This window comes from Enhydra lutris, unplaced genomic scaffold, assembly GCF_002288905.1.
Source record: "Enhydra lutris kenyoni isolate GAN:26980312 unplaced genomic scaffold, ASM228890v2 scaffoldscaffold8, whole genome shotgun sequence".
In the NCBI taxonomy this organism is placed as follows: Eukaryota; Metazoa; Chordata; class Mammalia; order Carnivora; family Mustelidae; genus Enhydra; species Enhydra lutris.
In genome coordinates this window covers 8,403,623-8,431,406 of record NW_019154092.1, presented here as the reverse complement: position 1 = coordinate 8,431,406, position 27,784 = coordinate 8,403,623, and the positions used below count along the sequence as shown (strand labels likewise).

At 48.7% G+C, this 27,784-nt stretch overlaps 1 protein-coding gene across 1 annotated transcript in view; it reads left to right on the top strand.

Moving 5' to 3' along the window:
* Positions 1 to 27,784, top strand: part of LOC111142525 (microtubule crosslinking factor 1) — a 108,718-nt gene that overhangs the window by 53,266 nt on the left and 27,668 nt on the right. The window contains exons 3-8 of the mRNA XM_022495772.1: positions 8,152 to 8,211; positions 13,451 to 14,788; positions 15,929 to 16,060; positions 23,661 to 23,783; positions 25,737 to 25,967; positions 27,341 to 27,538. Of these exons, the coding sequence (XP_022351480.1) occupies positions 8,152 to 8,211; positions 13,451 to 14,788; positions 15,929 to 16,060; positions 23,661 to 23,783; positions 25,737 to 25,967; positions 27,341 to 27,538 (2,082 nt within the window). The remainder of the gene's footprint in view (positions 1 to 8,151; positions 8,212 to 13,450; positions 14,789 to 15,928; positions 16,061 to 23,660; positions 23,784 to 25,736; positions 25,968 to 27,340; positions 27,539 to 27,784) is intronic.

Here is a 27,784-nt window from a genome sequence, read left to right as displayed (position 1 = left end):
ACAGAGATCACAAGTAGGCAGAGAGGCAGGCAGAGAGAGAGGAAGGGAAGCAGACTCCCCGCTGAGCAGAGAGCCCGATGCGGGGCTCAATCCCTGGATCCTGAGATCATGACCTGAGCCGAAGGCAGAGGCTTTAACCCACTGAGCCACCCAGGTGCCCTGGCTTTTCTTTTTTTAAAAACAAGCTCTACACCCCATGTGGGGCCCATAATCACAACCCCAAGATCAAGAGTGCCATTCATTACTGACCGAGTCAGCCAGGTGTCCCAACTTTGTTTTTCAAAGCACTTCTTTTTTGTATTATTTTGTTAGACTGGGAAATAATCTACCTCTCTCCATGGACTAGTATATTTTTTCTAAACCAATGGGAGCCAGGAACAGATTATTATTAATAAGACACAAACCTTACCTTCAGTTCTGATTGGCAAATAGCATATATTTATATGGATTTTCAACTTCTGCAAATGCCCAAGGGCCACTTATTTGTCACCTACTCAGTCCGCAGAAGCTTTTGAAATACAGATTCTAATTCAATATTTCGTGTACTGCTTGATGGTGTTGCTGAGTGCCTGTGTGTGTGTCTACACTGAGAATTCCTATAATTTGAGGTAAGAACACTTTATTTTTTGTACCATCACTGTTTTGGTCTTGCCATAGTCATGATTTTCCATTTCTCTGATTGCAGAGTAATGATAATTTACCCGTCGCTTTATCACCTTCAGTTTCATTTATTTTGTGTTTGGCTGGGGCTGCCGTGTTGTAGTATGTTTTCGCCACAATTTTCCAATTACTGGGCCTCAAGATAAATGTTTCTGGGGCTTAAAATGCAACAACCAGCCCCTACTGCGAAACAGATACGTGTCATGTTTCCAAATGTGCACAAGCAGCAACCTGTCATTTTTATCACCATGTTCTCTCCCCAAGCGAAGGTGGCCTTTAGTGGGCAGCCTGCTTGTGCCGGTGGTCTCTGTCCCTCCCAGGTAGGTCTCTCAGCGTGGACGGTGTGGCTTGTGGCCAGGCTGTTGTCCTTCTGGCCTTCTCCCTCTTTGCCTTGGGTGCTGGGATCCGAACCAGCTCAGAATTTTACGGCTGTACCTTTGTTCAGCTGGACAGCCCAATAGAGTCTTCTCTTCTCCTCCCTTACTTTGTAGCATTTTGTCCTCTGATAATAGCTTCTGTCTTTTCCATATAAGGACCTGTTCTGTCTGCAGCCTCAGATCCTCAGAAACTACCAGTGCAAACAAATATTTCATGGCCATGAGGTACCTCGTGAGCATAGCAATTTGCAACTGTTCTGGTAATAGGTCTTTGTGCTCTTTTGCCAGATATAGGAGAGACTCTTTGTACAAGAAGACTCAGCAACTCGGGGCTCAGAAACCTCGAAAACAAAAAGAAAAGCAGCCTAGATTGGCAGATTGTGCTATCAGAAGCACAGAGGGCAGCCTGGAGGTTCTCAGGGCTGGGACTGTGAATGAGGGGGTGGAGCCCGGCTCAGGTTGGAGCCCATCTTGGAGTGTGGGACACCATGAAACCTCATCTCACTTTTCCTGTTTTCTCATCTGTTCATCAGTGGTAATAATGTATGCCTCTCAGGGCTTTTGTGAGGATGAGATGAGATCAGATGCATAAGGAGAGAGTTTAGTGGGACACCTGGGTGGTTCAGTCTGTTGAGCATCTGACTTCTGATTTCGGCTCAGGTCATGATTTTAGGGTTGTGGGATCGAGCCCCTTGTTGGGCTCCACACTCAGCGGGGAGTCTGCTTGAGATTCTCCCTCTCCCTCTGCCCACTACCCTTCTTTCTCATAATTAACAGAAGGAAAGGGAGGGAGGAAGGAAGGGTTTAGCATTGCCCCTGATGTGAATGTGTGCCCAACAAACAGTAATTGTTAATATCCACCATTATTCTCCCAAACAGCCAAGGAGAAAGTGTTTCCTTTGGTTGTGGCCATGGAGGGTGTGAATCCGAGGAGGACTGTGTTTACAGGGCTCTGCAGTGTGACAGTGGTGCATGGACTTGAGCTGAGTGCAGTGATTCTAGGGCGTGATGGGAACCAGTCTCCCGGGGAGCCATCTAGAGGCTAGCGGAGGGGAAGGAAGAGTAAAAGGTTATCTTCCAGCCAGGACCTGCTGCTTCTAACTAAAGGAGAAGCTCGTAAGTCTTATCCTTCACATCTCCTAACACTTCAGTGGAGACTAATGTGGGTAAGAGAATCTTGGTAACTTTCTCCTAAACAGAAAGAAGGCCTCTGCCTCTTCATTTTCTTATTCTGATTTTATAAGATTTTATAAGCACGTGTGCTGTAAATCAGCCCAAAAAAACTTAAACAGCCTTCTAGATAAGGATCTCTAAGAATTCTGAAAGTCATCTGTCTACATCTGTACCCTCCTTCCTGTCCTCACTCATGATTCACAGGATCATGATTTTTGTCTCTTTTTATTACTAATCTGAATTTTAAGCCCAAAGCCTGTCTCTGAAACACTTAAGCAATTGAGAGCTTGTTCGTTTTTTTCTAAAATTGCCTGGAAGAAACTGGTTGGCTTAAAATAGGAAACATTAAGAAATGACTTGAAAGTCCATATAATTGCCTAACTTCGTATTTTATTTAATCATTTTCAATACTCAGCAAATGCATCAGCCTTAGATGGGTTCAATTTGGAGTGAGAAATTCAATTTTTTCTCCTTTCTATAGGAATTTAGAGTTGATTTGCTGGCTGTTGGCCAGACTAAAAAGGAAGAGTCGAATGAATCAGCAGGCAAGTCCCCCATTCTGGGTTCTGTTTATTTGATGGTCAACATTTTCCTCTTTTTCTTATTGTTTCTTGGAAGAGATTCTCCACTGGATCTCTGAATCCTCTAGAGAAATGAACTGGCCATAAATCACATGCACATAAATCATCCTACACCCAGGGTCCCTTGGCCAGGAGACCCAAAGCAGCAGGTGAGCCTGGGAAGACACCGTACCCCAGGCTGGGGGCCTTGTGACCGTGTGTCAGTCAGTGAGGGAGCCAGACGCCAGGCACCTATGGTAGAGTGGGGCACCGGCTGGGTTCCCTCACTCCTCAGGGGTCTTCCTGGTCTTTTAAAAACAATATACATATGGATTATACATATATATAGTTATGCCTGAAGCACCAGGCTGATAAAAAACAATGTCAGCTCACAAAAAGAGATCCAAGAAGCTGGCAAAAAATTTCTTTTTTTTTTTTAAAGATTTTATTTATTTATTTGACAGAGAGAGAGATCACAAGTAGGCAGAGAGGCAGGCGGCGGGGGGGGGAAGCAGGCTCCCTGATGAGCAGAGAGCCCGATGTGGGGCCCAATCCCAGGCCCCTGAGATCATGGCCCGAACTGAAGGCAGAGGCTTCAACCCACTGAGCCACCAAGGTGCCCCTGGCAAATAATTTCTGATGAAACACCACTGTACCACTCTGGAAAACAGTATGAAGGTTCCTCAAAAAGTTGAAAATAGAGCTACCCTATAACCCAGCAGTCACACTACTGGGCATTTACCCTAAAGATACAAATGTAGTGACCTGAAGGGGCATGTGCACCCCAATGTTCATAGCAGCAATGTCCACAATAGCCAAACTATGGAAAGAACCTAGATGTCCATCAACAGAGGAGTGGATAAAGAAGGTGTGGTACACACACACACACACACACACACACACACACACACACACACTGGAATACTATGCAGCCATCAAAAAGGGAAATCTTGGCATTTGCAATGACGTGGATGGAACTAGAGGGTATTATGCTGAGTGAAATAAGTCAATCAGAGCTCTCTCTGATATGAGGAATTTGAGAGGCAGGGCACGGGGGCCATGGTGGGAAGGGAGGGAAAAATGAAACAAGGTGGGACCAGGGAAGGAGACAAACCATAAGAGACTCTTAATCTCAGGAAACAAACTGAGGGTTGCGGGAGGGCAGGGGGAAGGAGGGGGTAGGGTAGCTGGGTTATGAAGATTGGGGAAGGTATGTGCTAGGTGAGCGCTGTGCATTGTGTAAGACTGACGATTCACAGACCTGTCCCCCTGAAACAAATCATACATTATATGTTAATAAAAAGAAAACAAATACCATGGCAATCCTACAAAGAGATCAGTGGCAGCCTCTTTTCTCTGACCTCTTTAATAATTTCCTCAGTTTTTTTGTTTTGTTTTGTTTTTTGTTTTACTTGTAAAGGAAATAGTATTTACTGTGGGTAATTTGGATGCTATAAAAAGCCACAAAAAAGAAAATGAAAATCACTCATAATTCCATAACCTGAGGATGAACACTATTAACACTTGGTACCTGTTTCTCCAGTCTGCTTTTCTGACTTATCTTTATTGATATTTTATTAGATGTAAGTTGAAATCACAAAATACATGATGTTTGCAACCTCTATTTTTCTTTTAATGTGTTATATTTCCTGAATCTGGAAGTATTCTTCAAAAACATAATTTTAACACCATCCACAGTACTCACTCGCTATTAGAAAAGGTAGTGTAATCAGCATTCTTACCCAAAAGTCTCCCCTCAGTATCTCTGCAGTTTCCTTAGGCCAGCAGAAATTACTTTGTTCTTGTTGTTTCCTTTCCTACGACTGACTCTCCACACTCTCATGACAGCTCCTTAGAAATAAAGACTTGTTACTCTGTTGCTCAGACAAGGCAACATAGTAGATACTGTTAATACTTAATGAGTGAAGGCCATCTGAGTCATGGGAACTTAGTGGTTTCTTTCCAGAGGTGGGATTCCTGGCTCAGAGTGTATGCGTTCGCGGGGCTCGTTTGCCCACCAGTAATGCTGTGGTACATGTAATGCCCACTCTCACTGATCTGGATACAAGTGCCTGCCTCTGTGGACCCTTGCCAACACTGGGTGTTCTACGTCTTTTGGTCTCTAAACCTCTCAGTGAAAAAATGGCATTTTATTTCAATTGCTAGTAATCATGTGTTTGTTGGCCATTTATTTTTTAATGAAACTGGTTTTCCTGTCACTTGCAAAATATTACTCTTTTGTCTGTTTTGTGCTAGAAAAATCTTTTCTCCATTTTGTCATTTGCTTTTTAATACTGTAAATGATTTTTTTTGAAACATAAAAATTTAAAATCTCACCGGTCTACTTGATCAGTCTTTTCCTTGGATGTTTTGGCTTTTTTGTGTATGTTTATAAAGGCTGTGCCCAAGAACAGAGATTTTCTTTTTCTAGTTCCTTTATGATTTCTTACACCTAGATTTTTAATTCATGTGGATTTGGGGGGGGCAGGGATACCTGGTATTGATCTTGCTTCCCCCCCACCCCCCCGCCCCGTGCTAGTCAGTAGTTTCTCCAGCATATACCAAACAGTCCATTCTCTCCCCCACTTTTCAGATGCTACCTGTATCAACTGTTAAAATCTCATATAGTCTCAAATTTATTTCTGAGCTTTCTGTTTTGTTCCATTTATCTGCCTATTTTTGTACCAGCACCAAACCATTATATTGTATTTCTACACCTAATAGAGCAGACCTGCTGTCCTTATTCTTCCTCTGCAAAGTGTTCTTGGCTGTTTTTACCAATTTATTTTTCTAGGTCAGAGGTCAGCAAACTTTCTGAAAAGGACCGGATAGTAAATGCGACAGGCTCTGGAGGCCATTGTCACTGCTCCTCAGATGTCCTTCCATAGTACAAAGTAGACAGTAATAACCAAGGCTTTGCTCCAGCGAAACTCATTTATAAAACAGGCTGTGGGCTCATTGGTCCTTGAAGGCCTTAGTTTGCCAGCCCCTGTTCAAGATGAATTTTTGAATCATTTTGTCAAATCTTTCCATATTCTTACCTCCCTCACATATACACAAATAGCATTTGTGTGTGTGAGTCTATGTGTTTGTGAGTGTGTGTGTATACACACTCATAAATACTTCTCATGTATATATGTGTATATATTACATTTTATGTATATGGAAAGAAAGGAATTTGGTTAACATGACATCATACTTACAATGATATGGGAGAAATGTGACATCTTGATAAAATAGGGTCTTTCCATCAGACAGCATCAAGCATTTCTTTATGTTTAGCACCAAAATTGTATGGTTTCTTTCATAGAGTTCCTGCCAGTTTCTGGTTAACTTTAATCTGGGCATGGTTTTTCCCTGTAGTTGTCGCTGTGACTGGGACCTCTGTGGGGGATCCCATGCCTCCCATCCCTGCCACACCTGTTCTGTGATTCGCTAGAAGGATCACGGGACTCTGACACACTTGCACTCAGGGCTCAGCAAAGGGGAGACCCCATCAGGTCGGCTGGAGGGATCTGTGCACAGACAGGCTCCCCATTGGTTGGCCCAGGTTTCCCCCCCCTCCCCCCAACCAATGCAGCACCGTAATTCCTCTGTCTCCACCTCTAGCTCTCATATCACTTCCAGATAGTTTCCTTTCGGGTGTGCAGAATGTGTTTCGTAGTCATTGGGTTGCAAATGATGCCATGGAGGGTGACTCTGGGACAGCAGGCTGACTGCGCAGACCTCGGTCCCAGAATTAAATACCATAGGCTGAAGCCTTCCTTGGGAATGGTTTCTCTCCCTGCTTCTTTATTGTAACTCTTCTCTGTCATGAATCGTCAGAAGCGTTCATCTTGTTCAGCTCATTCAAATCAAAGAAGCCCCTTCATTGCCGCGTAAAGAATCTTGGAAAGCCTATGGACTCTGGGTAGTAAATCTCAAGTCCTTCTTAACACAGACTTAACATAACTTGTTGGAAGACGCTGGTTCTCTTTATACTTTGACCCTGCTTCTACCAAAAAGGGCTACAAGAAACAAAGCTGCTTCTGCAGCTGGGTTTGAACAATCAGTTTCCATACACACCGACTTGGCTGACCCAGGAGCACCCACATTCCATGCTGATTCTGTAACCTTCTCACCCTCTCGCAACTGCTATTTTTTCTCCAGGCCTCTGGCCTCCTAGAGGGTAAGGGGTGGCTGGAATTGTTTCATAACCCCGAAATTCATCCAGTAAATGGCACTCGCTGGCCTTCTATGAGTGAGTCACTTGGAATGTAAACAGAACGGAGTTCACTACTATAGCTCTGACCCTGATGTAAGTGACGTGTGGGAGCCTCCTTCCCAGGCTGTTTGGGCAGCAAAGAAATGAGCAGAGAGGATCTGAGCCCCGTTGACAGGAACTCCCAGAGGATCCAAGCTTCCAGGTCTGTTCCTGGTGCTTCCTGTATGGCAAGGCTTTGGAGAGGAGGGGCCAGCGGGCAAGGAAAGCCCCTTCCCACTCACAGGCTTGCTGGGGTCTGAATGAGAGCTGGCAAGTCTTTTAACCTTCCAAACCACCTTCTCCTGGCTTATCTCAGGATTCCCTTCATCTTTGCAGGCTTCACATCCCTTTGTCTCCCCCTATGATGCTTCTTGAACTGCTGGCTGGTTCTTTCAGTCTTCATACTTTAACAGGGACTGTCTTGGCTTCCTGCTGTTCCATTTCACACTCCCTGGGCCTTTTATTTATAATCCTCTTTGTATTTCAGATGTATTTCGTGCTGATAGCAGGCAGAAGTGCACGGCACCGTATGTAGAACTAGGCAGGGACCCAGCCCACTGAAGGACACAGCCAAGACCACATCCCATGAGTCACTTATGGACTTACAAGAACTTGAAGATGTAGGTTTAGTCATGAGTCGAAGGGGGCTGTGTTGCAACCTGGATGAGGTTTTCTCCCTAAACACAGGCCACCCTTCTCTCCTTTCCTACCACTTTGTTAATCTGGCCGTTTACCCATAGGCACTCAGGACATACCAATTAATTTTTATATTTGCCCCAACAAAACATAATTAGGAAGGTAAGGCAGCTCCAGAAACATTACATATCTGTTTCCTAAAATGCCCACGTTTCTCCCATCTTTCCCCCACTATTTCAAATTATCCAAACTACCTCCCTTGTCATTAAGCTGAATAATTGAGGAACACTCCAGATACAATCGTGAGGGTTCAGAGACTTTGCCGAGCTTATTCAGTAGCATTTAAACATTGGCTGTAAATAGTTCCTTGATTCTAGTGGGAGGTAGGAGAAAGAGTCTCCCTCCATTGGGTGTGTCCCCTACCAGTGGGGACGGTGTGAGCCTGGTGCCGGCTCCTGCCCATGACCCCTCCCTAACAGAATGTCCCTTGGATCTATTTCAGAGTTCCCTGAAAAGAAGAGGCAGCCGGGAAACATACAAAGAAAAGAAAACCTTTAACCAGGTAAGCAGAGGGACCCTTCTCATGTTATGTCTCCTCGAGGGGCGATCACCTCATTCTGAATTGTCTCAAAAGTGCTCATGTTGCCTTTAAAATATTCAAAGAAACATGACCTGCTCCAAAAATGGGGACTCACTCAAAACCTCCGTGGGGTGAAAATGTTCACTCTAACCCACCAGCTCCTTCATTTTGTTTCTCGTACCGAGAAGCTGGTGATTTCTTCAAGAAAGGCAAAAACAGACGGACTCTGCGAAGCATAATTTGGTGTAATTCAGGGCTCTCTGGTAGCACTCACAACTGGCGAAACATTTTCTGGCCTTAAGAGTCATTCACACAGTAAAACAGTACAGCTTGTGTGGTGTTGGGTGCCTTGTAAGGCAATGTTTTCGGTATTGGGTTTTTTTTTGTTTTTGTTTTTTTTAACGTGCAAGCCAAACAGTATCCCAGACTGTCCTAATTGAAGGTGCAGTGTTCTTGCCGGGGGGATGGTAACAGCATCGCCCTTTCTGTGTACATGGTGTGTGTTCTGCAGAAATGCCTGAACTCTTCTGAACACTTGCTTTCCTGGATTCCTTTCTTGTTCTGCCTTTTTTTTTTTCCAATTATCATATGGTTTTGCTTATTTGTGGAGCATAAGGAGTAACACAGAGGACATGGGGAAATGGAGAGGAGAAGGGAGTCGGGGGAAATCGGAGGGGGAGACGAACCATGAGAGACTGTGGACTCTGAGGAACTAATTGAGGGTTTTGGAGAGGGGGAGGGGGAGGTGTTGGGTGAGCCCAGGGGTGGGTGTTGTGGAGGGCACATATTGCATGGAGCATGGGGTATGTGCATACACAATGAACTCTGGAACACTGAAAAGAAATTTAAAAAATAAATAAAAATTAAAAAAATATGAATGCTACTGGCATTAGGTATTGGGAGAGAATAAAGGCAGGAGTGGGATGTCAGCTCCCTGAGCTCTTAGCACAAGTAGTAATTAGAGAGGTTCAAGAAATCTGGGTAACCGAGAGCTCTGCCGACCTGCCCATGAACTTCACCCTCGATCTGCTCTGTTGTGCCTTTAGCCAAACTCACTGATGCCCAGAACATCCTTCAAGGAGAACTGGGCCATGGGACAACAGGAATGCCCAAGATTAACATTTCTGCTCTGCCCTCGCTACTCTCCTCATCTCACTTTGCCATCCACTAATAATGGGGAAATTAAAATCCACAGTCCCGGGGCTGGGAGCTTGGACCCTCCTGGACGTCGAGTGTGTCTCAGCTTCCTGGCTCCTGAGGGGGGCAGATCTCCCTTAAGAGGGTGACCACCTCCCCGTTACGGACTGAGCCATATGGCGCTGCATTCCCTGGTGGGGGGGGGGGGTCCCTCGGGCTGAGAAACAGGTGCCACTGCTCTCCGAAGTGTCTTGAGAACTACTCCGGGCACCGGGAATGTGTTGAGTCCCCCTTCCGCCTGTGCTATCATTGAGAAAGGAGTATTCTGTCCAGCAGAGCGGTGGACCCGAGCGCCTTGGAAACTGCAGGTCTGCAACCAAAACTCAAAGGAAACCAGCACCCCGGCGCAAGGTAGGAACGCGAGGAGTCAGCGCTTGGGGTGCTGGCTAGACATCAGACTTGCAAGCCAAAGAATATATACCCAGAGCGATATATTTCTGCTGCTTGACAAGGCCTTTCCGGCTGCTGGTGGCGGTGGTGGCGGTGGTGGCAGTGGTGGTCCCGGTCCCATGTGTGTCCTCCCTTCCGTGCTGTGCTTGCCTTCTCTGCCTGTGGTGTGGAAAGTTTGACTGGACCATCTGCTTTCATACTGCATTCCTGGAGCTAGCTGATGATCTCTTGAAACCAGAGCTCGATATCCTTCAGCTTACGATTCAGCCTAGCCCCCTCCCCGGGAATTTTGGCAGGATTTTGGAAAGCGTGTGGTTGCCAGGTAAGATGGGGATCCAGCCTCTTGCTCCTCCCGCTGAGGCTGCGATTGCCCATCTCATGAGAAGGAGTGGCCCCCTGCCGCCAGAACAGACTGAGCCCAGCTCCCTGGGCCTCTTTTCTCCTGCCCCTCCTCCACCCCGCCCCCACCCCCACTCTTAGGGTTGCCACTGGCTCGCAGGCATAGCACCCAGCTCCAGCTGCCCGGACCAGTGTGAGCGAATCTGACCCTTTCGCTAAGAGCACACACTCCCTTGGCTCCAGAGATTGTCTTTTCTTTGGAAACCGGCTTTAGCATTGGTGGCAGGTCTGGTGTCGCGCATGGGTGTTGAGTAGACGTGACAGCATGCTTGAATCGCCTTAGAATTCCTGGTGTGTGTATAGTTTCTGCTTTTAAGGAACAAGAAGACTTTTTGGATACTTTATCAATCCTCAGGTAATCTATGAATTGGACTCTCCCTAGGGTGCGTCATAGAATCTTGCTTCTCAACAGACTGGGGTCTAGGTTCGGGAGAGCAGTTCTGGTTTTAGTCAGACTTGTGGGGAGTGGTGGGTGGGGGAGGGGGTTATGAGGTTTAGGGTTTCTAGAAATCAATGTGATGTGAGGACTCTCGGATTGCCTACTCTAAGCAGTTAGAGCTGAGCCTTTCTGAACCTTTGGGAAAGGCCGGGGTTCCACAGGCCTCTCAGAGATCCTACCGCCTTCCTCGGTTTCTCAGTTCAACTCGTGGGGGAAGATCCTCAGGGAAAATCACCTGAGACTCCCAGATCTTGGTCTGAGCTATGCAGATAATAGTGCCCCTTGTCCACCCATTTCCGGCCTGGCCTCTACCTACCAGGGCCTCAGGAGCTGCAGGTGTCCATGGACGGGGGAGCGGGGCATTGGTCCCAGCTGGGGGCCCTGCCCATTCCTGGGTCTGCCCAGGCTCAAGGTGGACAGATGGTGGTGTTCTCTTGGGGCTGGCGACATTCTCTTCCATGAAGTCAGCTGCGGTCCTCAGATACAGAGGTGGATTTCTGTGCTTCAAGGTGGAGACAGGATCATTTAGGAGATATTGGACTAAGGACACACACGGGCTCTCAAGTGGAATGTTGGGGCTGAGGGCAACGCCCTGTCTCCCATCCTAGGCTTTTCACCCCCAAGCTAATCCATTTACAAAGTGTTGACAGTCTGTCTCCCCTGGTATGTCTGTTTGCTTATTCAAACTCTGTCCCATCGTGTGAACGGCAGAACCCTCTCTGCATTTGGATGCATCGACTTCTTGCAGATCTGTGTTTACCAAATAACCAAACGTTTGCATTTGATCTGATTTTGAAAGTTTTAAGAAACTGGGGTCATTTAAAAGTAACGCGCCGGAAAGGTACATGGTGGATTCTCCGTATTCACTGAAAGAATGAACGAATCAACAAACAAGCATGCTTTTCCCTTAGTCTTAGGATTATATACGGTATGGCTTTCCTACCCACGTGGCACTGGCTCACAGTTGGCCTTAGATTTTTCCTTGAGGCTTCCCTGCCACATCATTTATTTTTTCCTTCCATGGGTTTGGGGTACAGGAGGAGGGATCGAGGTAGGGTAGAAGGAGGACAGTTGGGAGGCACCAAGGTGGGTATTTCTGTATCTTGCTACATAATGACGAGTGTGCAGCAAGGACGGGGCAGAGAATGAGCCCTGTTCTCTGAGGGCGAAACCTGCCTGTAACTCTGCTGGACCTTTTGAGCACAAGGATCTGAAAGTTCACTCTCCCCCAGAGGGTTGACTTGTTTGGGAGACTGGGTTTTTTTTTGTTGTTGTTTTTTAAAGATTTTATTTATTTATTAGACAGAGATCACAAGTAGGCAGAGAGGCAGGCAGAGAGAGAGGAGGAAGCAGGCTCCCCGCTGAGCAGAGAGCCCGATGGGGTCATAATCCCAGGCCTCTGGGATCATGACCTGAGCCGAAGACAGAGGCTTTAACCCACTGAGCCACCCAGGTGCCCCCCAGGAGACTGGTTTGATGCCTCTTCCTCCCCAAGGGTTGATGGGGCACAGGTACCATAGACCATGTTGTTGGGTCTCTCTGGGTGGTGGGGAAGCCTTTGCCAAAGTCTTTGCCCCCACAGCAGCCTTTGGAAACTTGTAGTAGCCAGAGAGCAATGAGTTCACGAAATCCGTCATTTCTCCCACTCATGAATGAGACCAGTGAAACATTTCTGCAGGCCCACATCACAGTTCCAATGGGTTCCAGGCATGGAGATCTGCCCCAGGAAGGTACAGTCAGATTTCCAAATGGTCCAGAACCTGCCTTCAGGACCTCAGCCATGCAAGTGTGGCTTTTTAGTGGCAGAGAGTCTGCTTTGGTGACCCTACAGAGTCCTGTAGTGATTCCAGTGAGAACCACGTCTCTGGTTTTGCAACACTTAACTCTGGCCTGGGGTTTCTGAGTTTCATTTCCTGCTGTGTTAGAGCAAGTAAAGGGAGTGGAACAGAAGCAGGGGGCTCTCACGTTGCCTGCCCTTGCCTGGTGAAAGGTTGGGGGTAACCCAGGTGTTAGGTCTGCGATAACAGTTCATCCTAACCGCAAGAGCGTGTACTTGCTCCACACCATGGCTTCCAAAAAGCCCCCTCCTGCCTGTCATCCCATGTCCTTGTCCTCCTGTCATCCTTGGGATATGCATGGGGTGGGGAGACTAGGGGAGGAGTAGAGGCAAATTGTCACACCTCAGGGTCTCAGCAAGCCAGTGCAGTGTCGGGCTCTGATAGGGACTCCCCATCCTGGTAACCCCTGTGGGCTGCTGGCTGCTTTAGATGGCGAGGTCCACACTGGAGGAAATGAATGGCAACACGTCAAGCTTGCTTCTGAAGCCTGTCTGCTACCCCAGGCTTAGTGAGAGTTCCGGCATCTCTCACCGGCGCTGGTGACTCGTCGGATGGACCCACACAGTAGCGAGGGACTGCCGTGTCACTAACAGGCACCGGGTCTCATTTCCTTCTACGTCCTCTGCCGTCGTCACCTGTATCATGGGTTCCACGTGCATGTTGTCCCCAAAAGAATTGTTTGGTTTCTTCGGTTTCTGAGACAAAGCCACAGGCCGTAGGCCTTTGCCGTGTCTGGTCCGTGAAGGCCTGGGCTCATGATGGCATTGTCTTGGCTCCTTTGACCTGTAACTCAACATGCTGATGGAAAGATCATTGTTTGTGTGTGTGTGTGTGTGTGTGTGTGTGTGTGCATGTGTGTGTGTTGGAGAGCGAGGTGCAAGGGAAATTAAAAAAAAAAAAAACACGGACATGTGGTATTTTCAAATAACCCTTCTCTTGGGCTGTTCTCTCCTGGCAGGATGACAGTACCGATCTGAAGTGCCAGCTTCAGTTTGCCAAAGAGGAAGGCTCCCTGATGCGTAAAAAGATGGCCAAGCTGGGGAGGGAGAAGGACGCGCTGGAACAGGAGCTCCAGAAGTACAAGGCCCTGTATGGAGACGTGGACAGCCCTCTGCCCACTGGGGAGGCGGGTGGGCCACCCAGCACCAGGGAGGCGGAGCTGAAGCTGAGGCTGAAGCTGGTGGAGGAGGAGGCCAACATCCTGGGCCGGAAGATCGTGGAGCTGGAGGTGGAGAACCGGGGCCTCAAGGCGGAGATGGAGGACCTGCGGGTCCAGTATGAGCGAGAGGGTTCAGGCCGGGACCACGTGGCGAGCATTCCTACCTCACCCTTTGGCGACTCCCTGGAGTCCTCCGCGGAGCTCCGCCGGCACCTGCAGTTCGTGGAGGAGGAAGCCGAGCTGCTCCGGAGGTCCATATCCGAGATTGAAGACCACAACCGGCAGCTGACGCATGAGCTGAGCAAGTTTAAGTTTGAGCCCCGGCCGGAGCCCGGGTGGCTGGCGGAGGGTGCGGGCAAGGGCGCGGGCAACGGGGCCCCTCTGCAGGAGGAGCTCAAGTCGGCGCGGCTGCAGATCAACGAGCTGAGCGGGAAGGTGCTGAAGCTGCAGTACGAGAACCGGGTGCTGCTGTCCAACGTGCAGCGCTACGACTTGGCCGCGCACCTGGGCCCGCGCGCCCCGAGCCCCCGGGATAGTGACGCCGACAGCGACCAGGGCAAGAAGGAGAGCGACGGGGAGGAGGGCCGCCAGCCCCAGCCCAAGCGGGAGGGCCCTATCGGTGGCGAGAGCGATTCGGAGGACATGTTCGAGAAGACGTCGGGCTTCGGCAGCGGCAAGCCATCGGAGGCGAGCGAGCCCTGCGCGGCCGAGCTCCTGCGGGCCAGGGAGGACACCGAGTGCTTGGCGAGCATAAAGCACGAGGCTGAGCGGCTGGAGCGGACCGTGGAGCGCCTCATCACGGACACCGCCGGCTTCGGCGACGATGCGGGGCTGCAGAGCAGTGGGGAGGCCTCGCCGGGGGCTGACGTCCAGGGGGCAGGGGAGACGGGCGAGGGGGGCAAGAAGGAGCCCCCGCTGCTGGGGACCATCAACTCGAGGATGAAGGCTTTTAGGAAGGAGCTGCAGGCCTTCCTGGAGCAGGTGAACCGGATCGGGGACGGCCTGCGGGAGCGCCTGGAAGGCCTGTCCCCCCTGCCCCACCTCACAGAGTCTTCCAGCTTTCTCTCCACTGTGACCTCCGTGTCCCGGGACTCCCCCGTCGGGAACCTGGGGAAGGAGCTGGTCCCGGACCTGCAGGTAAGGGGGCTCCTGGCTCCGCCTCCCTGCTCCGTTTTGCTCTTCCTCCTCCTCGCTGGCATTGCTGCACTTGAACTCATTCTGCTCACGGCTGCTTGGTTATGATTTCAAACCTGCATTGTACTAAAGCCTCAAGTGTCAACCAAACCCTTTCTATTGGTTGGGTTCTTTTTTTTTTTTTTTTTTTAAGTTTTCTTTTACTTCCTTGTTTCTTTTTCCTTTTCCTCTCTTTATTTTTTTTTTAACTGCGCCGCTGCTCTTGGCTTAGAGGCCCTCCCTCACGACACAAGGCTCACCCCAATGGAAGCGATAGGGATCGACGCAGTCCATCCTTTCTCTCTTTTTTTTTTTTTTTTTTTTTTTTTTTTTTTTTGGTGTCTCAAACGACTGGCCATCTCGATGAAGAAGCAGAGGAGTTTAAAACAAAGTACAAACTCATTTCACAGTCAGGATACTTAGCAGACTCGCTCAGGAGCAAGTGCGTCCCTACCTGGGTTGATGATGGCCAGAGGGGCCCCGAGCGGGTCCGAGAGGCCCTAGGCAGCCAGGCCCACCCGCTCCCACTGGAAGATGAGCCAGAGTGGGGAGACGAGCCGGCCCGGGAAAAGGATGGCGCTGACGGAGAAGGTCGTTGCCCTCCCCGAGCTGAGGGCGAGGGCGGAGTGGAGTGGCCTTCCAAGAACTGCTTTCCTATGCATCGCCCTTGGGTGCATGACCCAGCTGACACCTGGATTATGGCTTTTGCTGCTCGACCACAATCGAGGAAGGAGGAGCCTTGTTTCCGTATCCTTCGTGGGTAGTGTGCTTGCGGTCAAGTCTCTGATTCACGCATCCCCATTGCATGTGCCGTGTAACTGGTCTTCTGCCTTCCTCCCCCTCTGTGTCTCTTGTTTGCTCTGCAGATCTCTCAGATCGTTTTTGCTCATCCTCATTTTGGGTCTGTGCTCGTCCCTCTCGTGCGACGCTGTGTCCATTCATGCTTTTCCTCCTCCAGTGGTTTCCGTCATCTGCCTCACCCGTCTGTTTCCTTTAGCAACCTCCTCCCTGCTCCTCCCTACCCCCCCCCCCCCCCCGGCTCCTTCGTTGTTTATTGCAAATTAAAAACAAAACAAATCCGAATCCCTCCCATGCACCTGACAGTCCAAACTGAGAGGTCAGCTGGAGTGGCAGCCGGGGCAGGAGCACGGGGACGAGCCGGAGCCTCTGCATCGCCGGGCCGACGGGGACGCCGGGAGCTGCCGGCTGGGAGGCCAGAGCTGCTTCGGTCTTGAGGTCAGCGACCGCCTGGCCCCATCGGCCAGCAACCCCCGCCCTCCCACCCCTCCTTCGGCTGTGTGGTCGTGTGATGTTTCCTACCTGGGTCCAGGGCCCTTAAGGGACGTGGTGGGCGGGTGTGGAACCAGGCGGGAATCCCCGCGAAATCAAAATCCATTGCATGTGACTGGAATGGGAGGATCCACACAGGGTGAAGGCGGGCAGACCGCCAGCTCCTTTGTCCGACAAGTATCGTCCTGCTGTGGACACCTGGAAACTCAGCAAGGCCCAGGGGACTGATCTGTGAGTGTTCTGTAGCTTCGTGTCAAACAGGAAAGGAAACAGGCATGAATGCCAAGCACTGTCTTTGCTGGGCTGGAGGGAACTGTCCTTCCCCGTGTCTCATGTGGCCTGTCCTGTAGTTTCTGATGGCAGGACTCCAGCCAATGGGCAGAATCGGGGAGTACACTCCCGACCTGGGGGTTCTCTGTTGCCATAGCATCCTCTTGGCAACAAAACTCCCGACCCCCATCGAGGCTACCAAAGCTATTCCATCATATGAAACGGGGGTCGGCAGTCCTGTTGGTGGAAGCTCTTCTGGCAAGTAATTCCACCTGTGACAGAGAGACAGGTGTCCCCAAGGAATGAATTCCTCTCTCTGATGCTGCTCGTCAAGGCAGGTTAGTGCAGGGGTAGAGTACCATGTTCCACCCTAGACAAGGTCTGGCTGAAATTCTTAATTCATCAGTCCCAATAGGGGTGTTACTGCTCAGCTCCAACCAATCCTGGTGGCTCCCAGATGGCAGGGGCGACAAAGACAGGGGACTCACTCCTGGAAACACACTGAGCTCACTCAGCAAAAAAAGTCAGGCGTTTGACTAGGAAGTGATGCTCACCGAGGCACTTGGGGTAGAGCCACGTCCTTTCAGCTCAACCTGCGGCCAATGCTGGGATGAGCTGTGGGTCCCTTGGTCCCAGTTGGGCACATGGGACTGCTGGTTCATCCAGACCTGAGTTCCCAGATCTCCAGTGTGGGCTTTTCCTCTCTCCTGTGGGAGAGTACGTCACATCTCTACCCTCGTTGATTTGGGCACACAGTGACCTGAAAACTGCCCTCAAAGCTTATGTAAAAGCAAATGTGGATTTAGGGATTGGTGTGTCTTATAACCTGTGAAACTTCTACAGGAAACCCCGGCGATCAGCCTGTGCCCCACACAGGGGCTTCGTCTGAGAATGCTGGTTGCTTGGGCAGTAGCAAGCTCGAAGTTACGCACATTTCAAAAACCACTGAATGATTCGTTCCCAGGGAGACACATTTCCTAGTCTTCAGTGAATACCACACCCCTAGCTCTTTCTAGCAGGGAGGCCATGCTGTGCTGAAATCCACTCTTGCCCTGGGCTCGAGCCCAGCTCTGTTCATTACCAGCTCTGTTTCTCAAGCAGGTCTCAGCCTCTGTTTTCGCATCTGTGATATGGGAAGAAAAATACTGTCCTAGCTGCCTTCTGTGATTATATGTGGATGATTCTCAGAGCCGGGGAACTGTTGGCTGAGAAAGTAGCATGAACAGTGCTAAGTGCTGTGGGAAAGTAAAGTCTGACTAATAATAAGGAGGGGAAAGGTGTCCCGCCACTGAAGCCTGCCAGGTGGGAAGGGGTGTCACAGCTCCCCTAGTTCTGGAACCAGTTTTCTCTGCCCACTGTAGCCCTTTCTCATCTTCCCCTGGCTGCTTTCCGATCTGCACAGGCATGGCTCCGGCTGAACACGGCAGCCCCATTCTCCAGGATAACAGTTTTAGGCTAACTGCCGCTTCCCTCCCATATGTTCATCACTCAAGGTGTGTTACACGTCACCGTGTTTAGCTAAACGCTGATAAGCTGTTGTTTAACACTGAGGTGTTGATAAGTTTCTCCGTTGCCTGCCATATACACACATGGCATCGCGTACCTTAAGAAACCATTGACTTGGGAGAGAGAAACCTAGTTCATTCACTCAGATTAGGTGATACGGGAAAATAAACCTCCCTGAGAAGTAGATCAGCAGAGCTAGCCAGTGCCATGTGGTGACTTGGGATCACTGCACAGTATAGCTCAGAAGGGAATGTCAGATCTTCAGGCAAATTCCGCCTCTTCCGTGCATGAGAAAATGGAGGTCTGAGAGTGAGGCGTCTTGCCAGAAGCCCCTGGGGGATTGGTGAGAGAACTGGGTCTAGAATGGTCCCTTTAGGTCTGCTTCAGCCCTCTCCCCACCCTGCTGTGAGGAGCACAGCTCAGAAGAGCTCCGTCCACTCGAGGTCACTCAGGTGACTGGCAGCACACCAGCTTTCTTGCCATGCTGTGTCACCTCCTTTAAACATCTTCAGTTTCCTTTAATTTTATAGTTTGATGAGAAAGTTAAAAAGCTCATGGTGAAAGGCAAGTCCCAGAGAGCATCATTTCCTAGGAGGGGGCTAGCATCCATTGGGACTGAAACATCCTTTGTTCTGACATTTTTTATCCCTTAAGGCATTTCACACAGAAGACTCAATTATGTAGGCAAACACGTTCTATTTTAAAATATTTTTTTTAAAGATAAGACGTATTCTAGGACCACTTGAACAGCTCTGTAGTTTTTCCTTTTATGATAGAAGCCCAGCATAGACCCCTTGGAGGTCTTATAGGAGCTGCTCGGTCCCTGGGGTGGGTGTCCCCTGCTTAGTTTGGTCTTCCAGTATTACATGGGGCTTAAAGAATTGGACAATGAACATTGCTAGAGGCAGACCTCGTAAAAAGCCTTTTAATGAAAACATCTCCAGATCCGTTGCCCAAAACTTTCTAATGAAGCTGTCATGAAATGGTGCACGGAGCTCCCATCTGTTGAGCAGGGCAGCCCGACCTAGAAGTAGCTCCCGGTGGAGCCTCGTGCACACAGCCCGACACCCCAGAGCACCCTGTAACTGCAGAAAAGGTGAACTCGGACACTTTCATCCAGAATGGGCCCAAGACTGAAGTCAATGTACCTCGAGTAGTGTTCTTCCTTCTCTTACATTCCTTGAAATTACTAATTGTCTGTGCAAGCTGATTCATACTCTGCAAGTGTGAATTTCCTTTAGCTCTGCCCTGAGTTCTTTGGAGTGGGGAGCTGAAAGGACGCCTAGTCTCAAACAGCTTCAAAGAGGAAAAAAACTTTCTGTATTTGAGCGGAAGTTTTAACAAAGGATCAATTTCTCAAGTTCCATTTGTGAAATGCCTTCTCTGAAATCTGTGTAGATTTTCATGTTTGGGGTAAGAGGAGAGAAGGCGTATTCTTATTTTGGATGATTTGGGTGTTTGGGCTGGGTTAAACCACTACTCGCAGTACTAGCACCAGTAAGAGCAAGAACACCAAGAAGGAGAAAAGGAAAAACCACCTTCGAACAGGGTAGCATTTCAGGAGGTGATGTATCTGTGCTGCAGAAAGCCTGCCGCTTGGGACACACACTCATCTTAGGGAGGGAGGGGAATACCCACACCCAGCACTCTTAAAACAGGAAGAGGCAGAACAAGCTAAAGTCAGAAGGCACTAGAACCCACTAACCCATTAATGTAAGCACACCAAAATTAGCTCAGGGGCAAAAAAAAAAAAAAAAACAGACTTCAGAAGGACAGATATTTTTGGTGCTATTCATCTGAGTAGATGTTAGCTAGATGCTCCTGCCATGCACCAGATTTCTTCCCTGACTTTGCTCCCTGCAGCTCCTGACAAATCTGCTGAGAGATTCCAACTTGTTAAGAGAGAGCAGTGTGTAGAATACGTAGCTTGGAATGTGCGGGGCGCCTTAAAAATAGTTCTGAATGAGAAGTGGCCAAGCATGGGCCCTGGTCACATTTCAGATATAAATGATACCGAGCCCATACCCAGAGGATTGAATTTCTAGATCAGAAATCTCAAAGAGCTCTCTTCCCAAGCTCCTCCTTTGATCCCTTAATCAACGACATACATGAAGCATTTGGGACCCCTCATGCCCCAGCTGTGAAATACCAGCCGTGGTAAAATGATGTGGGGTTTTATGCCAAGTATGTGTACATGGGCGTTGACCTCCTCTATGACTTTTGGAAAAAGCAGTAACAAAACTGGCCAGAACAAAATGGAACTCACCAGAAAATGAAGTCCTGGGGATAGAGGTAGAATAGAGTCCTGTTATTTAAGGAGCATTGCTAGTAGCGACTATAATGAAAAGCACTCCTGTTTTTGCTTCAAGATAATGCAGGTGACTTCTTAAGCGTGGAAAGTGATCTATAAGCCACTTTCTCTGAAGAGGTCCAGAAATTCCCATGGTAAAGTGGTGTGGGACTCAGCCACCTGGGGAAAGCATGGGTGGTGGCATTCAGGACATTGCCAGGGAAGGTGGTTGTGACATCGAGCTCGCTACGTCTCCACAGCCTTGGGATCAAGTAAGGATGGTGTTTGTTGCAATAGACTGCCTTACGTAGAGAGAGGTCAAGGCGAATTTGATGTACAATCAGAATCTTAGGTAAGTGGGTCAAGGATGGCTTTTAGAATCAACCCTTTGGGAATTTGTTAATGAAGGGAAGTATTTATTTTCTAGAGGACATCTATGTGTCATGTGAACACTTGGTCCTAATGTATGTGGTTGGATGCAATTGTGTGGCAGTGGAATAATTCTGGACGGAAACTTGGACTGTAGCATGTTCGTATTTTGTTTTTTGTAACACTGGAGTGACGGCATCCCAGCTAGGAACACTGAACTTGCCTGAGGGGTTTTAAGATTCCGTCATCAAAAATGGACAGTAAAATAAAACTTGTAGCAGATGAGGAAGTTTCTGTTGTTGACCCATTTCCACGGGTGACAGGGAGCCACTATAGGTAAACCAGATGCCCCAGATGAACAACTTCGTAAGACTTCAAGGGTCCTTTTCATCTTCAAGGTGACCCTTTGAAGTTGGGGTTCTAATAGAGGGACACATTTTTTAATCAGTGCTTAGGTATGAGGCTCATATATTTGTTTAAAATAAAAAACAGTTTATCTACATTATTCATTAAGATTTAAGCCAAACTAACTTGGTTGGTTTCATGTATAGAAACTAAATTAACACATCTTTGGTTTTCTTGAAAGATAGGCTTAATTAGGATGCCTTTTTCTTTCTTTTTTAAAATTATTTTTATTTATTTATTTGACAGAGACACAGCGAGAGAGGGAACACAAGCAGGGGGAGTGGGAGAGGGAGAAGCAGGCTTCCCGTGGAGCAGGGAGCCTGATGTGGGGCTTGGTCCCAGGACCCTGGGACCATGACCTGAACCGAAGGCAGACACGTAACGACTGAGCCACCCAGGCACCCCTGGGATGCCCTTTTCAACATCTCTGCATATGGAGGATTCTTAGGCTAGTAGGAGATGTATCCAAATATGGAGGGGTTTTATATCTTAAATGTACAGAATAATGAGTAGCTAAAAAAAGTAAAGCTGGGAAGAAAGTAGCCTAAGGCACCTAAAGACACTTCTGTGCAAAGTGGGACGCCCCAGGAAGGCAGGGATTTGGGGCAGCTTTATGTACTCGTAAATCCTCAGTATAGTGCCGAGTACTATAGGTGCTCAATAAATACTTGTTGAATAAAGTGTCGCCTAATAGAAGATGTCTTTTTAAATAGGTAGCTGAATTCTCCCCAAATTTAGGAAAATCTTCAGGGGTTGGAATTGGTTTGAGAAGGGAACATCAGAGCAGCAGTGTCTGTGGCTTTTAGGAGCAGGTTAGGGGGAGAGTTGCCAGAATTGGGAACCCAGAGCCTTAGGCTTTAATAGCTGCATAGGAACAGGACATAGGGCCTTGGGCCCAACACAGGTGGAGAGAGCAATGACCCAGGGCCTCCAGGGGCTGCACACTGTGTAAGCCTCAGCTGGAGAGACGTCTGCCTGTTGGTAGAGGGAAGCTTGTCTACAGCATGAAGTCTCCCCCCACATTACCATACCCGACAGTCAGCCTCACCAGGATCAGACTTTGAACTGATGTCACCTGGTGGCCTAGGAGTCTCCAAGGGAAGGAGAATTGGTGTTCTGTCACTGGCTTCTGGGAACACAAAGCCATCCTGGAGGCCCATCCTCAACCCAGGTTACATACAAGATCATAGCTAATCCCCACCGAAGATGAGCTCACAGTGCAAAACCGCAAATACACAAGCCAAAAACATGCTCCTGGAGCAAGAGCCAGCTGATGGCCAACAGCAGGGTTCTACTCCCAGACATGTCTTCAGATTCTTCTAGAACATCAGAGATGACAAAGTAGGTGTGTTCACAACTACGAAAGGCAGGCAAACAGGAGAAAAGATTAAGTCATTACTGTAAAAGACTATACATACTAAAAAACAATAAAGTAGTTCTCTTAAAAATGAGAAACTAGTCATTGGCGTTAAGTTTAATGTGGGGAGAAATGCCTCTTTTCAGCGAGAACTGGAAGCCCAGCCTAGTAAATATAAAAGTCTATAGTAATCATCTCTAGTAATAAACAACTCCAAGAGGCATGATGGTCGTCAGTAGTTCCTGATTTCTTGAAAGTAGGTGAACTGAAATATCTAGCTTCCAGAAGTGTTACCCAAAAGTTGGCAAATCCCCAGTGTCTCTGATTTTCTGTCGTCATCCTTCTTCCTATAAACTCTTGATCATCCCTTGTGCTAAAGGAGGAGATCTGCACTTCCCTCCATTCCCCCTCCATTTTCTGTTCTTGGGGCATGATATTCGGTCCCAACAACCCAGGTCACATCCATTTAGGATGAGCGAACAGTATCCTCTGTGAGAAAGGACAGATTAGCTCATCAGAATGAACCAGTAGGTTCTATTTTTATTGCAACAATCCACTCTAGTTCCTGGATTTATGAACCCCGGCCTTCAAGCAGCATAAACCAAGTGGATAAAACGTCATGCTTTGATTTTAGTAATGCCTGAGAATCTTAAATATAACCGTTTCCGTTTCTTAAAAAATACACTTTACTTAAAACATAATAGCCCCTATTTCTCGATCATTGCCATTTGGATATAAAAGGCACAAAAGACAGGCTTTTACCAAAAGGTAGAGTTTACCAGTAAAGGGCATGAAAAAGGATTCCTTTAGCTATTTTTAATCCAAAATGTAATAAGTGGATCTTTGTGCAGTTCCTCTTAGGCAATGTGTGCAACTCAAAAGATGTTTCTGGTCCCCAAAGACACCCCACCCCACTTATCCCTGGTGCCCAGAGGAAACAAAGGCACTCTTGACGGGGCAGGAAAATCTCTGCTAGGAAAGCCTCGGAGCAAATGAATGCTGCAACCTGGAATGAACTCAGGCAGTGAATCTTAAAGACCAACTTGTATGAGCTGGTCATTGCCACCGCTGGCTCAGCCTGAGTGACAGGGACGGTGGTGGCCCACGTTCGGGCGACAGGCACCGCTAAGCACCTGTCTCCCAGGTGGGAGCTGAGGACGGCCGTGGTTGCCCGTCACAGACAACCCCAGGGCCCCGAGTTGCCGCTGAACTCACTCCACTGCTACAGCGCCTGCCCATGCTGTGTCGCTCCGTGTGTGTCCCTGGCTTGTGCAGATGTCTGTCCTGCGTCTTCCCGTCAGGCAGAGTTCTTGATTCCACTAAACCCCTTCCTTTATCCCACCGATCAGCTCAGGGGCCCCCCTGTTTTACCTGAACAGAGTGTATCGCTAGAGGAGCTGCAGGGTCAGCTTACGCGGGCGACCAGACTGCATCAAGAGGAGACAGAGAAATTTACAAACAAGATTCGGAAGGTAAATATGTAACACAATTTCAGCACAACCGGGGCTCTGAGCGAGGAGCCCCCTGGAGACAGGCGACAGGATGTATTTGAAAGAGCGTTGTCTGTCACTCGCAGGCTCCTGGACTCCTGGATCCGGTTGAGCTGCCCCGAGGACCTCTCACGGAGACAGCTGTCCGTCTTCCTCCTCTAAAACATGCTTTTCACTATTTATGTTGTGGTCTCAGGAAGTTCTTCCTAACATCTGACCTATGTAGCTGTAGCCAGCAAAGGAGACTCAAAGAGGGTCTTAACACACCTGGACAGGAAAGGGTGTCCATTACTTTCATAATCATGCAGATTTGTAAGCTTTCCCAATGTTAGGTAAATTTTCTGAGAGAAATACCAACGACTCACCCTCAATGGTTGTCTTCAGAAAACTGCTGTTGATTGAGCTGAGGCCTTATTAACTCTTCTCGCTTATCTTAGAATTACCTGTTACTGGCTAATTATCCATGATCTGTTAAATCCAGAGTTGTTAAATCCAGAATCCTTTAATTCCCAGAGTTGCTAGGAGAAGGGAGTCACAGACACGAGCACTCGTTTCCTAAATAATTTAAGTTTTTTTTTTCCTGCACCAAAAGTTACCCCTGGAAGTGAGTTTATCCCTGGAGATGCTAAGAGCAAAATAGCAGGGTCCCAGGTATGTGTAGTATTTGGGTTCAAAACAAAGGAGTGTATTGAAGACAAGACTTGCTCCCCTCCCCGCTCATCCTGCTCTTGTGCCCACCGGGAAGAGGACCCATGGTGGGACGCTGAGGGCTGCTGAGATGGGGAATTAAACCACCACTATTTTTGTGTTCTCCCAGCTTGAAGTGCAGTAAAGATCTGGTGTTATAACAGTGACCACACCAGTCTCTGTGCACAGCCGGGGTCTTCCCAGAGCTGCCTCTCCCTCTTCACCGGCATTAACACATAGGATGGTGTCGACCACAGGCAGCCATAGTCACAACCCCATGGGTTTTCGAGCACTAATCGAGTCCTTTAGGAAAGTAAAACAAAACTCAAAGCCTTGGTGTTTGGCCAAGAGGGAGTGTTAAATTGGGAGAGGACAGCTGATAACTACAAGGCTGGCGTTAGAATCCTTTTTCTCCCCCAGTCTGTGGAACAGAAAGCTTTCATTTAGCTACTATTGATATTACTTTTGTGCCCTTATCTGTGCAGTAAGATTCTATTCACACCCCCTTTGCTTAGTCATTACCGACATAATCATTGTTATTGCTTGGAAGAGCGCCTGTACCCATGTTGAAAAGCAGGAACTGAGCATAGAAATGGAAAACACTTCTTTTACAGCAATGCTTTATTTCCCTGAGTTACTTGTAGCCAATGAGAATGTGGAATCCTAAGTGTGGAAGGAGGTTCTCAGCGTACTTTCCTGTTTGCTCCCCACCATCTGTGGCAGAGGACCTTGCCTCCAGGACAACCCCTGCTCCCCCATCCACCCACTTCGCTTTCCCGCTCTCTGTGGGCCTTTCCATCAGCTTGCTTTCTCCTGTCTTCTGAGGGTGGTGCACACCAGAAGGCTTAGGAAACCAAGGAGAAGGGTTTCCACTTAACCCCCGCCCCCCGCTTCCAATTGCAGTGTGCCTTTTGCAGGCCCACAAACAGAGGGCAAAGGGAATCGGCATGGAAGTCCGCTGTGAGCCGTCCATCCAAGAAACGATTTTCCTGAAGTTTAGAGACCTCCAAAAACACCACGAGAGACTTGACAATGAGAACTGACGATAACACCTTGGTTTGAAATAGCGTTTGCTTCCGAATCAGAAAACCCTTGAGGTTTCCTAAATAGTACACCTCTCAAGGAGTTTCCTGGACTTTGGGGGAGTCTGTGTTTCTCATCCCAGGGGCAACTTGATCAAAACTTGGTTTGGTTTTGTGGCACATTGGAATAGCTGCTGTCACACTCATGTCTCTCTTTCCGTTCAAGATGGAGGAGGAGCACCTCTATGCCTTAAGGTGGAAAGAACTAGAAATGCACAGCCTGGCTTTGCAAAACACCCTCCATGAGCGAACCTGGAGCGACGAGAGGAATCTGATGCAGCAGGAGCTCCGGTCCTTGAAGCAGAACATTTTCCTGTTCTACGTCAAACTCCGGTGGCTGCTGAAGCATTGGAGGCAAGGGAAGCAGATGGAGGAGGAAGGCGAGGATTTCACTGAGGTACCCGCCCCCTGCAGCCCCCACGGAGAGATCATTTCTGCCCCCCCAAGTCCCCACAGAGAGTTCATTTTATTTGTGTCCGTTTTGTTCTTGACCCCCAGGCACGGCTGTCCCTCTACACCCCTACGCACAAAGTCACATTCTGTTACTTAGGATGATTTTATCAAGCCCAATCCAGGCACGGGAAATGCAACACGTCCAGTTCTATATTAGACCAAGAATTCTGTGCTGTCCCTTGGCCTCGTTGTCAGAGCCCTTGTCTCGAACTCCGCTGTGCGGCGAAGCTGTGGCCCATTTCTTCCCCTTGCTGACCTTTGAAGTCGTGCGCACTGTCACCCTGAGGTCCTGTTTGTCTCTTGAGAAACCTTGCTGGTTTGTCAGACTGAGTTCTGAATCTTTCTGTCTCCTCTCCGTTTTGGTTTTTGTTCCTAAATGCTAGAGCCAGTTCTGCCCATGCGGTTTGATAAGGGTCTCTGCTCTGCTCCAGATGGGTCTGAGTTTTGCCACCTCTGACATTTGTATACGTTCCCCCCCCCTCCGCTTCTGCCTGCACTCCCAGATTCATCACAGAAATAGCACAGAGTCATTTGCTTTCTGGTTGATTCTGAATGATTCAGTCCCTGTGGCCTTTAGCCCTGCGGGCTCCTTCGGGCCTTGCCTTCTGGCCACTGCCACAGGATGTGCACTGGGCAGCCACACCCCTGGCCACTGCCACGGGATGTGCACTGGGCAGCCACACCTCTGGCCACTGCCACGGGATGTGCACTGGGCAGCCACACCCCTGGCCACTGCCACGGGATGTGCACTGGGCAGCCACACCCCTGGCTCCTTTGTCTGCTGCTTCAGGGCCTCATGAATATTGGTTTCCTCTTAGCCCCCAAAGACTTTTCATCTGCTTTTCACTGTATGTAATTTTAAGTCATCCTAGGAAGGGGCAGATACCGTTGTTTCTTTCTTCGGGGAGGAAAGTCTTCCCAAATTAATTCAGCCTGCTTCCAGATAACCTTGACATTGAAAACCACCTTTGAGCAAAGCCTAGAAGTGGTTGTAAAGTTTACTGCTGATCAGTGCTTTGGAATTCCTCCTCCTCCAGCTTATAACACCGTACCTGTAATCAATAATAATTTATAAATAATAAAATAAGGTACAGTCAAATTTCCAATCTTTTCTGACCGATTGGGTACCCACAGTGTGCTGTTTACCTGAAGAAGGTGGCCAGTGAGTGAAATGGCCTAACTGAGCATGTTCAGGAAAGGGCTGAGAAGTCAAGACATGATAACCCATAAAGAGGAGAATTTCCCTGAAGCAATAAGCCAGGCTGCAAGCCAAGGGGTCGGGGTAGAGCTGTGACTGTTGTCTCCTGCTGTTTGCAGAGCGAGCATCCAGAGACCCTCCCCAGGCTCGGTGAGCTTGGAGTTCAGGGGGAGCCCAAGGGAGACAGCCCAGACCGAGATGACAACGGTCCAGGCTGTGGCTTTTCGATGGGAGAGCATTCTGCACACCCCGCGGTGCAAACTGGTGACCACGGATCGAGGCTGCAGCCTGCACACGGGGGACAGCTCCACAGGCAGGTGAGTACCCAGGTTCCAGCTCCTCATTTGACCCACACCTGGGAGAATAGACTCCTAGCCTACGTCTGGGTCATCTAACTTTATGTGCTGTGTTCCGGGGAGCGGAAAACTCTGAGCGCCTGTGGTGGCCTGTCACTGTGCTTGTGCTAGAAATCATATCATTAAGGCTTCATTTCAGCATCAGCCCATTGGTCCATTTGCCTTACACATGTCAATAAGGGGCATGGTAGGATCCGATCAATTGGA